This window comes from Siphateles boraxobius, unplaced genomic scaffold (assembly GCF_051911475.1).
Source record: "Siphateles boraxobius isolate OS27281-9 unplaced genomic scaffold, OSU_SipBor_1 118, whole genome shotgun sequence".
Classification (NCBI taxonomy): Eukaryota; Metazoa; Chordata; class Actinopteri; order Cypriniformes; family Leuciscidae; genus Siphateles; species Siphateles boraxobius.
This window is the reverse complement of record NW_027508720.1, coordinates 1,246,143-1,261,514: the sequence shown is the minus strand read 5'-3', so window position 1 is coordinate 1,261,514 and position 15,372 is coordinate 1,246,143. Positions and strand designations below refer to the sequence as shown.

Genomic DNA, 15,372 nt, shown 5'->3' with positions numbered 1-15,372 from the left:
AAAGTCAAACTGTTATGTACAAAATTATGATGTAGAAAAGAGTGGATCTCCTGTGATTGACAGGTTGCCCCCCCGCCCTCACGCCGGTCATCAGAGAAAAGGGAGGAAGAAAATGAGGGCACATTAATAAAGATGATGTGCACCGATGAATCAGTTAGAATAAACTGCCATATTACATAAAGACAAACAAACAAGAATTGTCCATTTTGATTTCACGGTGACTTTATTTTCCAAACATTCAACATTATGGTTTATGAACCACTGGAATGGTTTTGAACAGGTTAATTTCCTTGGTTAGTTCAGAATCACATGAGGGAATAGTGCAAAGCTTACTGACTGTGATGCAAACAACTGTTTCTTTTATTAATAATAACAGCAATTAATACATTACAGTCATTCACAGTGTTCAGCAATTGTCACAATAGACTATTTAATACTAATAACTCCTCTATATATTACTGTGATAGCAGTGAGATTTCCTTCTGATATCAAGCATGTATCATGAATAATGCGGTAGCAGTCTTCTGTTGCCTTCATTCCTCCACTGGGAAGATGAAGTGCAAGAGTAAATGACCTGTGTATTACACAGACACGTAGTTTGAGGCCTGGTTTTCAACCATCTCGGTCTATTTGCACAGCGTGTCTGGCGTCATTGTGGCGAGGGCTTCGTCTGCAGGGGAACCCCTTCTTCACCTGGACTTGCTGCAAGAGCAAAGATTGCACGATTAATCAATAGAGAAACAACTGTTTTTGAAACCAAATGCAAACGAATGTCATACTGTTAGTGTTGAAGTCAGCCTGTCCTCTGTGTCGCTTCCTGAACGATCCTGGGAAACATTTCAGGGGCCAAAACAACCCGCTTTTACTGCCAGCGTCGCTATCTGCAACATAAAGAGCCATTGAGAAAGGACTCATTCTTTCTTTCCTTTTTCTTGGGGCCTCCATTCATTATAATTGCCCAAATCATGTGACTCATGAACAGAAGAGTTGTGATAAACCCAACAGGCATATGTGCAAAAACACTCTACATTTCTGCTGATTATGGATATGCCTCACTGTATTTTTACAAACAATTTTGTCGAGATAAGAAGCGTCAGTCAGTTTGAGTTCGAACACTTGTTCAGGTGGTGTATTATCAATGTTGTTTCCATAAAGACCCTTTAAAGGGGTGGTTCAGGATTTTGGACATCGGACCTCATTTCCAAGTTATCCTGGGTGTTATTTACCAGTGGAGACAGTTTTCAAAAATGTTCATCCAGTCCTTCCAGTTGCATAGTTTGCCGGTGCTAGGCTAGCGCGAGTCAATGGTATCTGCTAGCCTGCCATTAAAAACAGTTTTACCCACTCCACAGTACAACAAAAGCAAATAAATTACAACGTCAGACTATCGATGTTAATGTCTGTTGAGAGAATAATGTTAGAAATCAAACATCTCAATGATCGCATTACATTTACAGGAACTAGTTTCTCAGCAGCGGCGGAGGTTTACTTAGTAGCACTGGGCAGAAAAGAAAACACAGAACCGAAGCGCACTACAGTCGGGACGTCCAGCTAGCTAGTTGTAGCCTTGAACAACGATAATGAAACATTTGATTGTAAACGAAGGAATTGGCACATGGTGATATACTCTGCTTCTGTATGATGAGTGTCAGCGGCAGGGAAATACACCCGCGTGATCGTCATGTGGACCGGCTCTCTCGGTTGCCTAGGTAACTTAATATCACTCCGCCGCTGCTGTAGACTGTGCTAATAAATACAGGGAACAAAGTATAACTATTGCAATGCGATGAAAGGGTATTTTGATTTCTAACATTATTCTCTCAACAGACATTTACATCGATAGTCTGGCGTTATCATTTAGTTGCTTTTGTTGTACTGTCGAGTGGGTAAAACTGTTTTTAACGGCAGGCTAGCAGATACCATTGACTCGCGCTAGCCTAGCACCAGCGAACTATGCAACTGGAGGGACTGGATGAAAACTGTCTCTACTGATAAATAACACCCAGGCTAACTTGGAAATGAGGTCCGATGTCCAAAATCCTGAACCACCCCTTTAACATCCATGTAATCTTTCCGTTCCTCGAAAGGTTCTTTACAGTGGAAAAGGTTATTTAAATGTTTTTCATACTAAGACCTGTACACTGAAGGGTTCTTTGGGGAACCAAAATGCTTCTTCTACGGCACCATTACTTTTATTTTTTAGAGTGTATAATGGCCAAATGCTGTCTAGGTAGGGAGCTTACAAGGTCTACTAGTCTCAAAAGACTACAATGGCTTAATTTTTCAATGGCTTTTGGATTGTTTGCAGAAAATAAGCTCTATGACCAACAAAAGTTGGTTCCTTGCACGTTTTGTTCATCAAGATAATCTTGTTTACAAATGGACACAATTTTTATGAATTTTGAAGCCTAAATACAATTGTCTTTTTTTCCACAGAATTGGACTTTAATAACTCACACTTGCAAGTTTATATTTCCCACTTCAGAGAAAAGTCAGAATTGTAAGGTAAAAAGTTCTTTAAAATCATTTTATTCTGTGGAGGAAACAAGCTTCCCTACAAAAGGGACATCATGGTGGAAAAAAACAAAAGTTCAATCCCTGAAGAAGCCTATGGAGGATCCAGCCCTCAGATTTCATCAAAATATCCTAATTCGTGTTCGAAGATGAACGAAGGTCTTACGGGGTTGAACAACATGAGGCAGAGTAATAACTGACAGAATTTTCATTTTTGGGTGAACTATCCCTTTAAGTCAATGCTTTTGCATTCTCTCGCAAACTTGCATTCGCTCGCAAAACCTTTCGTACGGTGTCCCAGAGAGCTCAACGTGCCGCAACTGAAGAAAACACATGCAAATAGAAACATGCAAATTAAGAAAACATCTTCATCAGTTTCACAACACACGTGTGCTCCAAATACTCACAACACAAGCAAATACAGAAACATGCTGCAAATAGCACAGACCACAACGGGAATGTTTCCTGGGGAACCCAATAAGTGACGAACCCAGCTGGGACGTGCTTACTGCTCGTGAGCATCCCTATGCCCTACTCCCTTGGAAGGGAAGAGTCCTTGAAGTGTGCACTTTGGAGTGAGCAGGGCGCAAGTGTGCCATTATGTAGCCGTTTGGAGCGCACTTGCTTCTTCTTCTTCTTTGGGGTTTTACGGCAGCCGGTAACATCCAATAAGTTGCATTGCTGCCATTTATGGAACCGGCACCTTAGTGCACTATATCCTGCTTTACAGTCCAGTGTCTATTAGAAATGTGATAAAACAGCGTTTCCCCCTCTCACTTAAAGGGGTCATATAATGGTACATGCACTTTTACAAGTTGATTGTACTGCAATGTGTGCTGGCAGTGCCTGTACACAACCATCATATAATGATAAAAATCCATCCAGTGTTTTTTTTTTATCTCTTTATGTTTTCCCCTGCCTCAAATCGAGCCGTTTCACCGTATGACGTCACAAGGCGCATGACGCCCCGCCCACGGCTGTTGATTGACAGCAGTGGCTGAGTTTTGTTTACGATGGGAATATTACCTACGATCAACGTAAATGCGTTCATGTTTGCGCGAATCATTTCTCACCAGACTGCTTTCTAAACTAGGGTCAGTATAAAGCTGGTTTTGCAAAGAAGCTGCTCCTGAAAAAGGAATCGGTACCAGCCATTCGTGTACACTATTCCTGAAGAAGTGTGCATAACGTTTAATTCATTAACCTTTTACGATACATATTAATCTTTGCAAACCGCTTGCACGCTTCACGATGAATGCGGCTAATGTTTACACTCAGGTTACATTACAGCATTTATTCTATGTAACGTTACGACGTTCTCAATATAATTCATAATCCCACGTTTATAATGAACAACGCGTAATGGTTATTGTGTTATTACAAACTGTGTACGCAGGTGTTACAGTTAACGTAAAACATAAAACATTTTCGTTCTGCACTAAACATAAACATACAACAAATTCTTAGGTATCCTTCAACTACTGCTAGAATCATTACTGACATGATGACAGGACATGTTTCAGTCACGATAGTTGTACCGAACACTGAGATAACGTTACGCATCACTGACGAGCCTACATTTACCAAATAAATGTTTTTCAACATCTGTCTATGAACTAACCTATACAGTAAACACAGCGTTTGTATCCCACTACTCTACCCTGACAGTACATACAAAAATAGATCAAAGTGACATGACGTTAACCAACCATTCAGACGTCATGTTCGAGCCTTAATGGTCAAACTTCTTCGGGGCCGTCATCTTGTTCCGGGTCTGACTCCGGTTCAAATTGGTATGGCAACACTACAGATGTGTCCTCAGAGACTCCCTCTGCCATTCTTTCTCCAAAATATACCATCAACTGTTGTCAAGGCAACACTCCATGTGCTTGTGTCAAAAACGCCCCAAAGAACAGAGGGGCGGAGTCAGCAAGCTCATTATCATTTAAAGGCATATACACCGAAACGGCGTGCTGAAAACAGAGCTGTTTTTGAGCAGGTAAAATTAGTGTTTTCTTAAAATACTAATGATAATTTTTAATAAAAGTATATAACAAAGTTTTCATTTAGACCCTAAAGATTCATATTAACTTGTACAAAAATGGCATATGCCCCCTTTAACCTTACTCTACAATACTTTTCAGAGACACTTCTTCCAAGCCAATTTCTTGCAAATCCCCGAGTAGATCTTGTCTTTGGCGGTCAGACTATCTACACAAAATCAAAACACGTGGCATTGTCTCAGGTTCCAGACATGAACACAAGCCACTCTGGTGTTTTAAATAAAAACACCAAATAAAAAAAAAAAATAAAGTGCTATTTAGAAATGTGACCAATCCTCATTCTAGAAATAATAAGCTGTTCCTTGCGTCTAACTTTTACCCTCCGCCTTGGATAGATTTATGTTTACACCTATAGCCCCTTTCACACAGCGCGTTGATCCAGGCAAATTGCCAGAACACCTTCTGTGTGAACGCAAACACGACCCGGGATCGATGCCGGGTTGAGGCTCTAGTAACATTGCCGGGATCAGTCCCGGAACGAGCGCTGTGTGAACAAAAGCCGTAACCAATGCCGTGTCGTAATGATGGCGCTGAAGCCGGTATCGTACGCCAGCGTGAAACGGTACTTAATGCGCTAGTTTATGATCGAATCAGAGAAAAAAATGCACAAGCGTGGTTTCTCCAGAGAGAAATCGCAGCTCGTAAGCAAACTATAGACGCTGCTGAGACATTACATGTCACATCACTGTTACGTGTCTTTACAGGATTTTTACGGGTTGTGTGTGAACGCACTCTCTGATTCCGGAAAATCACTGGCAGTGTGAATGAACCAAAGTCAAACGAACCGGGGTCAAATCCCAGGTCACCTTATCCGTGTATTTTCCAGAATCTCTGTGTGAAAGGGGCTAAAGGTTTCCTTTTGAGCACCTTGGCCAACTTATCAACCTTTTCATTTGTTGCAATACCTACATGAGCTGAGACCCACACAAATGATATTTCTACCCCTCTCCTTTTCACATCTCTAATTGCCAGTAGAATATCATATACAAGGTCTTGTCGACTCTGTGATGACCCTTTCCCAGTACTATTGATAGCTGACACAGTCACTACATATCAACACTTGATGGTTCTGGATCTGCTCAGTAAATTGCACTGCCGTCCGGATTGCATTTATGAACACATTTCGGACATTTGATGTTCTCTTAAAAGCTTAGTCATGCCACCGCTGAACAGCAAAAGCTGCATCTGTAGTACCCGTTTCTTGATCCTATGAACCATCAGTAAAAATGAATATATGTTCCTAATATGTTTCTCTTATATGACACTGGAAAACACAAAATTTGACTCAGGATTAAGTACGTCTAAATCAGTCTTTGGGACCTCGAATTGCCATAAAGGCCCCAGAACTCCTGGACAAAAGTTCTTGTCATGTATAGACATGTCCTGTGCCAGTGCCTCCCCTGTCCATCCAAAACTTGAAAGTCTTGCCACCTCTCACTCCCAGCTTGCCTGAATTGTTATTTTAACTGGGTGATCACACCTTTGACCCATCAAATTGACCCAATAGTTAGCCGGAAGGTGCTTTCTCCGCAAACAGAGTGGCATTTCTCCTGTTTACCTGCAAGGAACACACTGGAGAAGATCGCACCGCTCCTGTCATATTCTCAGCGCCTCAGCTTGGATTATATCTAATACAGCTAAAACTGATTTAGCTGCAGATCCATAACCCAAACACCCATAATCAATTCTTGCTCTTATTAAATACATATACATTTGCTTCAAAGTAGCTAAATCTGCTCCCTATTCTGTTCCAGCCACACATCTCATTAAATGCATTACCCTTTTACATTTGTCTACTACGTTTGATACATGATCCCTCCATGGGAGTCTTGAGTCAAATAACATACAACTTTTAACCCTTTCCAAGTTCCTACAATACAGCTCCAGTTTTATACTTTCATCTATTTTCTTCCAAGTAAAAAAAAAACGTATTCTTCTCATTAGAGAATCTAAACCCACATGTCCTTCCCCAATCCTCCACTAGGGTATAGTGTACCTTCTTCAGGGCATACTTCACATGTTCCCCCTTTTCCATAGCCTACCATCGTCTGCAAATACTGACTATCCAATTCCTGGCTGAACATTAGAAAAAACATCATTAATCATTATATTGAACAATAATGGACGAATAACACTACCTTGTGGTGTCCCATTTACAACCAAACATCTTTTAGATGTCTCTATCCCTGTTTTCACCTGAATACTTCTATTAACAGACTTGATGAAGCGAGCAACGAAAGACAACGTAATTTCCTCATTATTTTCACCTGGGATTGTTCCCATGACATCAGCAGCTGTTCCCATGACATCAGTCCATCAGCTGAATAGCTGTTCTTACGACAGACATTTCTATTATTACCTGTTTCAAATAAATATACATTTTATACAAAAAAAGTTTCTTAAATATGCGTTATATATATATATCTGTGTGCGAGTGTCTCAACTTTAAACTTTCTCGTCTCATCTTTCGACCTGCATTACCTAACATTTCTTACCTATGCAACTTATTTACATAACATGGCAAAAATTGTTCAATGTAACTGATGTATAGATTAATATCTTGCCCTCATGTTCTTTTTCTCTATCTTTTTTTAGTTTTCAGGTCTTTAATTGTTAACTCTTCTTTTCTCATTTGTATTCTGATGACATTGAACATATTGTTAATACATTTTGTATATTGTATGCACGTGTCATGTATGATTTGCAAGAAAAAAAAAAGTAAAAATAAATAAATAAATAAATAAATAAAAAAGTAGACATTGAGCTATAAGCACGTCCCAGGGTTTGTCACTTAATGTTGTGCTCTGCGCTATTAGCTGCGCGTTTCTGTATTTGCTTGTGTTGTAAACCTTTTCACCGCTTTTGTGTATTTGCTTGTGTTGTGAGTATTTGGAACACACGTGTGTTGTAAAACTGATGGAAATGTGTTCCTAATTTGCGGGTGTTTTTTTTCTATTTGCATGTGTTTTCCTTGCAGCGCGTTGAGCTCTCTCGGCCACCGTACTTTTGAGCTCTTTGCGAGCCAACGCAAAGTTTCTCGAGGGAGCACAAAACATTTGCGAGAGAACGCAAAAGCACTGACAAACAATTTTTCCTTCACCCCATTTTTTTTTAATACTTCACCATGTCCCTTTAAGGGCTCCGTAGGAAATTGATGGCCAAACAGTGCACTAGGTTGAGCGTCTAACCTGCAGACATTGAGGACTTCACAGCCCGGCAGGTGCTCCATCTGATCTCCTGCAACACATCCGGGCACTTTGAGACGTACCGGCCGGTCCATATGGCCTGTTGGGGGTGATTGATAAACACTGATCGCATTGATCGATCCAGTAAGTCCACTGACTCGCGGCTCTCAGACTGATCGCTGTCCGTGTGAACGAGTCCCAGCAGAGCCGGGCGGAGCGCGTTTCTCTTTAAGCGAGCTCTCACGTCCTTCAGGATCTCCCTCAAACACACCTCGTTCTGTTTATCACACACATAATCGTGTCGGAAGATGAATATGATCACGGAGCATTTGATGGCTCTCTGCTTGCCGCCGATCTTGCTGCTTGAAATCACGCTTTTATTCTCGAGTGGATCTGGTTTCTCGCTCTTGGTGCATCGATCATCAGGAATAGATGCACTTTGTTCTGATTGGTCGGGAATGCTGACGTTTGTTTGGATTTTGATTTCGCCGTTACTGTTGCCAATACAGTCGTGGATTTCTTCATGCTCCCCGTCGTTAAACATATCAGCGATAAAGTCCTGTAAAACGCCGGTGTCTCCTTCTGGTCCGCTCACCGCGCTTATTAAATGAATGTTACTTTTTCCACCGATTTGAAGCAGAACTCGCTGGAATGGATCATCATTCTCGCTTTCAGAGGCCATTACCAATGTAACTCCTTGACCAGGCAGCTCGTTTATGTCTTTAGCACAAGACAGCGTTTTCAAAGCAATTTTAAAGAGCAAACTTACTTGAAACACTCATTCGAGACCATTTTACATGAAGAACTGCATAAATCTCTGTGAAAGTGGACGTGTCTCGTCCGCCTCGTGTGTACGGTTTATTTACACAAGATAGACAGGCTCGCCGTGAAGGTGGGAGTGGTGCTTTTCTTCTGATTGGATAATCAAAATATAGGCGGGGCTTATTTCAACGCGATTGACAGGCTATTCGTTTCCTCTGATTGGCCAAGCTTGGGGGTGAAATCTTTTTTTTTTCCTAATTATTATTTTTTAAATACACTTTATGTTCCAAATTAGAATTCTAACAGTAATTTAAATTTAAACAGGAACTATAAATCCCAGAATTACCGGGATATCAAAATTATTGATGTCCTTTCATTTTTCCCCCTTTGATGATGGATCCATCTCAAAGTTTTAACGGGTATCCGCATTTAAATCCAATAAAACGTGTTCTTTAAAAAAAAAATTAAAATATAAAAAACTTTGCAGGATTTACGATATTATAATACTTTGTATTGTATTACCTTATAATACTCAAATAGCAAACAACTAGTTAATGCTGATGTGAGGGCGCCGTTAACGATCTCTCTCTATGTTTTCCCTATTTTTGAACGTTGTAAAAACACACTATTGTGGAGTTTTTCTTTGTGACAGCTGCCTTTGACGAGTTGCAACAATGTTTGTAGGCTACTAGACTGTTTTTAAAATTATATTAAACTGTCTGAAAACAAAACAGGGTGTATAATAAAGACTATAAACAATATAATCGCATCTTAGTCAAATATAGGCTAAGTCAACATTTGAACGGCTTAGTTATTTATTTATTTTTTACATTTGTGTCATTAGATGTTTAAAGGTCCGTCCGGCTCTTTTTTATGATGACGGAGGTCTAGGGGTTATGTAACTACCATATAAGTTTCAAAACAGTCTATCCACAGACACACAGCCTGCATAAAGTAGCTTTTAAAGAGCCGTTGTGACTTCCGTAAAAATGTGATGTCACTGCCTTCAGTGTCCTCCCGAACACTGCCCACCGTCACGAAACTACATCATTGCACAGGCTTCGACCTTAACCGTCTGTTAACACATTTCTCAAGTGACTGCTTCTTCAATCAGACACAGTTCAATGCCAGGTTTTTAAAGAAGCTTCTCTTCGAAGATGCTGCATTCTCTACAGTTCATAGTTTTACAAGTTTACCTTGGGCGTTAAGTAGCAGTTAAGTGTTTCAAAATCAGTGTAGTATCCCAGCAAACAAATTTAGGTTCTGGGAACGTTCTGGGAACGTTAGTTTTTGGTTACCAGAACGTTCCTAGAACTTTCCCTTAACGTTAGGGGAACGTTCCCGGAACGTTTTCCTTACGTTATTAAAATGGAACCTAAAAATAACCTACATGGAACGTTCCTATAACGTTCTTGTTTGGTTCCCAAAAAAATAACCTCATGGGACCATTCGGGAACGTTAGGGGAACGTTCTGTGTTTGCTGGGATACTAGCTATTAACGTACAAATTTTGGAATTTGACCAAAAAAAGTCTGAGTTTGTTTACAGACAGTTTAAATTAGCGTTAACGTTAAATCTGCGTGCAGCATCGATGTATAATAATACTCTGACAATAACGCCGAAAGTAAGGAGGTGGTTGTCTGTCTCCTGTCGTCGCCGATTCGGGGTCTGAGTCCGGCTCGAAAATATAAGGCCGGATAACATTTCCCTCAGCAATGTCCATCATTACAGGTGTTTTATTTACCTTACTTGTGAGCAACACCAAGCCACAGCAGGCTACTTTTCATGAGCCAATCAAAAGAGAGGCTCATGAATATTAATTAGACAGACCAAAACCAACCTGTTCTTAACAGAGCTCCTGAGAAAGGATCTGTAAAAGTATATTGGGATGGTTTTTGGTACTTCTACCGCAAATATATATTCTCAAGGACACCAAAACCTAAATTAAAACTTCAGAAAGGGGTAATATGGGACCTTTAAGTAAACTGAAACCCAATATTTATAATCAAAAAAGTGTAATTTGGCAATTTCCTCTCTCTCAAAAAAAACCCCTTCAGCACGCAATGAATTCTGTGGTAGACAAGGCCGCGGAGGATTCCTCTGTTGTATCCTTAATTACACGGGAAACGAAGGACACATTTGGAGGAGCCTTCGAATTAGGAAAGCCTTCGTCGTGACGCAGTTGACCCTTCGCAGGGAGTTTGATTGACATGCGATCTGACCAATCATAATCCATCATCCACCCAATCCGCAATTTTTGTCCGACAAAGCAGTCAGGAGAGTTAGTAGATTAACTTGAAAAACGGTGTGTACTGACGTCTTTAAAACAACTTTCTTCTTATGTTCTTTCATGTTTATTTTGATGCTATAAATGAACTAGAAGGAAGAGATGATCGGTTCACGAGCAGCTTTAACTGAGGCTCTACAGCGATCTGCCAGACACATTAAAGAGCCAGAAAAGTATTTATTGTTTAAATTTCTTTAAAAAAGGACCAAATTTAAAAGTTGAGACTTACATATCAAAATCCTGGTCTGTCAGCGCGTTGTCAGTGTCCTCTCTGCTCCGCGATGTATTTTTCACTGCTTGAGAACATGATGACTGGCGTGAGAGAGGCGTGGCTTGTCGGACATAGCAACAGTAACTAAAGGGGGCGGGTCCGCGCGAACGGTCAATTGGCCTTCAGACGCGGCCTTGGAAGGATGCAGCCTCTGAACTGGGACATGACAGGTATGAAAGCGAGACTGCGAGAGATAGGCGTCCCAAATCGCATACGAGTAGTGCGTCCACACTGAAGATTTCAAAAAGAAAAAGTGCACTTTAAGTACCCGGATGATGCACATATTTAACCGAAAAAACGAAGTGTGTAATGTTGGACACTTCATTCACTCGACTGTCACAGCTCTAATTACGCAGCGGAGGGGCATCAGACGCCGATGTTGAAAGACAAAATAAACATATACAGTTTATACACTACACGGTTGAGTACATAGTGCATAAGCACAACATTATGTGTACACAGTAAGTGCATAGTGTATTGTGCGTCATTTGGGACACAGCTACTGTGTTTTCAATGGCATCCGCTGTAAAAAAAACTGCATAAAGCTCCTAGATCACTTCTCATATTGTTGGGGTTTTTTAATCAACTGAAATTTCTCGGAAAGATAGTTTTGCAGTGTTTAGTCAGCAGAACAATCCAACAACACATTAAATAATAGTACAACCCACTGAAGAGATATATATATATATATTTTTTTTCTATAATCAAGCCATTACTTAGGGCCTACATTTATTATTATTTTTCATTATTCAATTGATTTTTTTTCCTTAGTTAAAAACTTAAATGTCAAAGTTAGCTATCAAAACGGCCATTAACAAATATTCAAAAAGTTCCCCTCAGGATATTTTTCAATAAATAACTAGCTTTGTAATTAATGATAAGCTGAAGTCTTGGGTAAACAGTTCTCCCGACCTTTGACCAGCCACGTCTATTTGCAGTCTTCTTCATTGCAGAGGATGATCAATTTACTGTAGTCATATGTGTATGATCATTGTAAATTTGTTGACATTTAATCTGACACGTACCATCATGTTTACGGTTCGTTGCTCTCTAACAATATCAAATGCATTAAAACATACATAATCTTTTGGCGATCTTAATAAAAGCACTATTCACTATTCAACTGATCAATAAAGCTGCTGTAAATACTGCTGTAAGAAGTTATAATAAATAATATTTTATTAATTGTATTTCTGAATCTTATCAATCATAAAGCATTTATGGCTCAGGAAATTGACTCACAAAATTAAATCTAAAAACTTTTTCCAACACAAAGAATTAAAATGTTATTTTATTTGCTTTGATGTCTGTACATTTCATTAAATATTAATCTTAAAATACATAAAAATGTAATACATGAAAGTTGTTTCACTGACCATCTAGCCATGTTTGATTGTGATTTTAGAGCTTTGGTAGAGGGTTTTCAATAAAAATACATATATATTTATTCACTGTACATTTTTGTCTTACTTACTCTTCCAACAATATCACCGGTCCGTCTTAAAAGAATTATCAATTTATTGCTAGAAGTGTTTGTTTTTCATCAAAAAATGTGTTCGCAAAGTATTTTGTTTGTTATTTACCTTTCTGTACAAAAAGAAAATATTCAACAAGCTTTAAATTTATAAACACTTTTGCTGGAAAAGATTGTCATGATGCAAAACTTAACACTTTTAAAAAACATATAAAACATCTTTGTGACAAATCAGACTGTAATCAATGAAAAATCAGATCATTTTATTAATAAAATCTTCCACATGAACATTAAAGAATGTTCGGACATCAACACCAGTACTTTGAAAATTAAGTACATGGGTGAAAAATATTTTATTATAAATATTATTTATGTTTAACTCATACATAAAATATTTTGTACATGAATAAAAGTGATTTTGTTTTTATCTGACTGGAACGTGGTAGATATGTTTTTTGAAACTCTATCCACTAGTTTTTATATGTCAGACCAGATTTGCATGTGACTAAAATATGTTGCAGGTCAGGATGACTATTCTCAGATGTTCAGTATGAGGAAACATTATTTAGATTCCCATCAGGGTCATTCCATGTCAACTCAACCAGACGCCCTGGGCTAAATGTTTGATTTAGATATATTTTTTTTTCTGGTGAAAGAAGTAGATAAATAAAGAATAAATCCATAATATTAAATGTAATGAATGTATATTTACTGAGTAATCCACTTTTTTGTCGAGGGGGTCAAAATGCCGACTTTCACGTGAGACTTGAAGACAAGGGGTGTAAAAATTACTGGTAGCATAATTATATTTTTATACAGAGATTATAGGTCTATAAGTAAAATATTTAGCAATCTTTGACAGTGACTGTTAATAAATGGGGGAAGTTTCCTCAAGTTTGCATGCCTGTAACTCAAGAAGAATTAAGGATATCTTAATATTCCTCTTTAAAAGAAAAAAGTATCAGCTGTATGCAAAGTGACCCACATTTGGTTTTTGACCACTGAAAATGAGAAGTTACTGGAGCCACAATAATATCTCCATATCTCTGTGATTGAACCATCGAGGGCCTTTAAAATGAAGATACAAAGGAAAAGTTTCTTAAGAACCAGAATCTAAGAGGATATTAAAATTTCTTTAATACTTCTGGAGTTACAGGCATGCAAACTTGGGGCAAAAAACACAAGAAGTCCTTTTCCCCATTTTTGAGCTGTCACCGTTGGATTATAATGCAACATAGATTTCTAAAGTCAACAGCTTTAACTACCAATCTCTGTGTAAAAAATAAAATAATGATGCTGCTGTCTTTCTAATTTGGCTCCAAATCTTAAGTGAAAACTGTAATTTTGACCCCCTCGACAAAATAGTGGATTACTCAGTAAATATACATCTGTGACATTTAATATTTTGGCTTTCATAATTATATTTTGATTTATGTCAAATCAGAAATTTGAGCTGGGGAAGTTTCTGAAATTTGGTTGTGACACATCAATCATTCTTGGTAACCAACACGCTATTTGGTTATTTAAGATGAGATGAAAAGCTTGATGCATTAAAATAGATGTCACTCTTCTATCACCAATCTTTCTTGATAATCTTGATAAAATAGAAAAGATCTGGGCTGCGTTTCCCAAAAGCATTCGTAGGCCAAAGTAGATCGTAGAACCATTGCCATGAATGGTCTCTATGATCAACTCAGCTCACGATGCTTTTGAGAAATGCAGCCCTGGACGAAGCGATTGGGATGTAAAAAGACCAAGTCTTTGGCAACGAGACAAAGATGATCTTCAATCCAGTGTAAGGTTAGCTTAAGTTTATTTCAGGCTAGTTTTGCGATTAAAGCAGACTCAAACACCAAACTAATTTAGTTAAATAGTTTTTAAACAAGTAAATGAGAGGAAAAAAATCTGATCTTAACTGATCTTCTCATAACATTTCTTGAAATTTCCTCATTACTGATTCTGGTTAATTCACTTGAAGTGCCAAGTAATTTCACAATAATGAGATGCATTGACCTGATGGTTTTCAGCTTGTTATCAGGTGTGAGTTCTCAACATATACTAAATTCCTCCTAATAGATAAATGTAAATGCACACGTCTGGGGTACGTTTTAGTGTTAAGGTTAGAATTAAGATTAAAATTAGTAACAGCATTGTATTTGCCAGACTAGTATATAATCGCCAGAAATGTTGCCATAGTTTTTAAAGTATATTTATCATTTATATAATATATCGCATTACTTATAAATAAGATTCAGATTTTCCTATTGCATATTAAAAAGTCAGATTAGGTTAAAATTAATAATGCAAATTGATGTGGCTAGAAACATAACAGAAATCATAGAAACTGAATGGAGAAAACAATGTAACACCCAAAATGGCAGCTGGAGAAAAGGTTTTATGGATATTTCACATTTCATGAAACGCATAGAATTTGAGTTACACACTGAAAATATATCTATAAGAATGTAATTAAAAATAAACATTCAAATGTGCAGGACATTTATTTGAACAACTGACTAGACAAAACTAGTTTAATCTGTAAAGTGCTAACTTCATTGTATGTAGAGGATTGCATGTGGATCCATGTCAGATCCTTAGGCCAACAATTTTCTTTGTTTCTTCACAGTAATCCTGATGGTCCCACTAATGTTTGCTCGGAGCTGTTTGGCAAACTGAAATGAAAATTGACAATTTTATGTGCATGTTAGGAACAGCACATTCCAGGTCCCCGTTTTAATGCAGGGCCCCTCTCTTACTGCAACAGTGGAGAAAGGTTTGTTACATTTCGATTGGATCTTGGTGGACTAGCACAAAAAA

The 15,372-nt window shown here is 38.4% G+C and overlaps 2 protein-coding genes across 2 annotated transcripts in view; both read right to left on the bottom strand.

Annotated features, from left to right (window-relative positions):
* Positions 1-204: 204 nt before the first annotated feature.
* LOC143711085 (uncharacterized) lies at positions 205-8,656 on the bottom strand. Its single transcript, XM_077202392.1, has 3 exons — positions 7,766-8,656; positions 780-881; positions 205-702 (listed from the first exon to the last, which is right to left on the bottom strand). The coding sequence occupies exons 1-3, from the start codon at positions 8,442-8,444 to the stop codon at positions 650-652; spliced, it is 834 nt and encodes a 277-aa protein (XP_077058507.1). The 5' UTR covers positions 8,445-8,656; the 3' UTR covers positions 205-649.
* Positions 8,657-14,937: 6,281 nt separating this feature from the next.
* Positions 14,938-15,372, bottom strand: part of LOC143710765 (uncharacterized) — a 59,262-nt gene continuing 58,827 nt past the window's right edge. Inside the window, exon 7 of the mRNA XM_077201906.1 lies at positions 14,938-15,227. Coding sequence (XP_077058021.1) covers positions 15,150-15,227 — 78 coding nt within the window. The 3' untranslated portion in view covers positions 14,938-15,149. The remainder of the gene's footprint in view (positions 15,228-15,372) is intronic.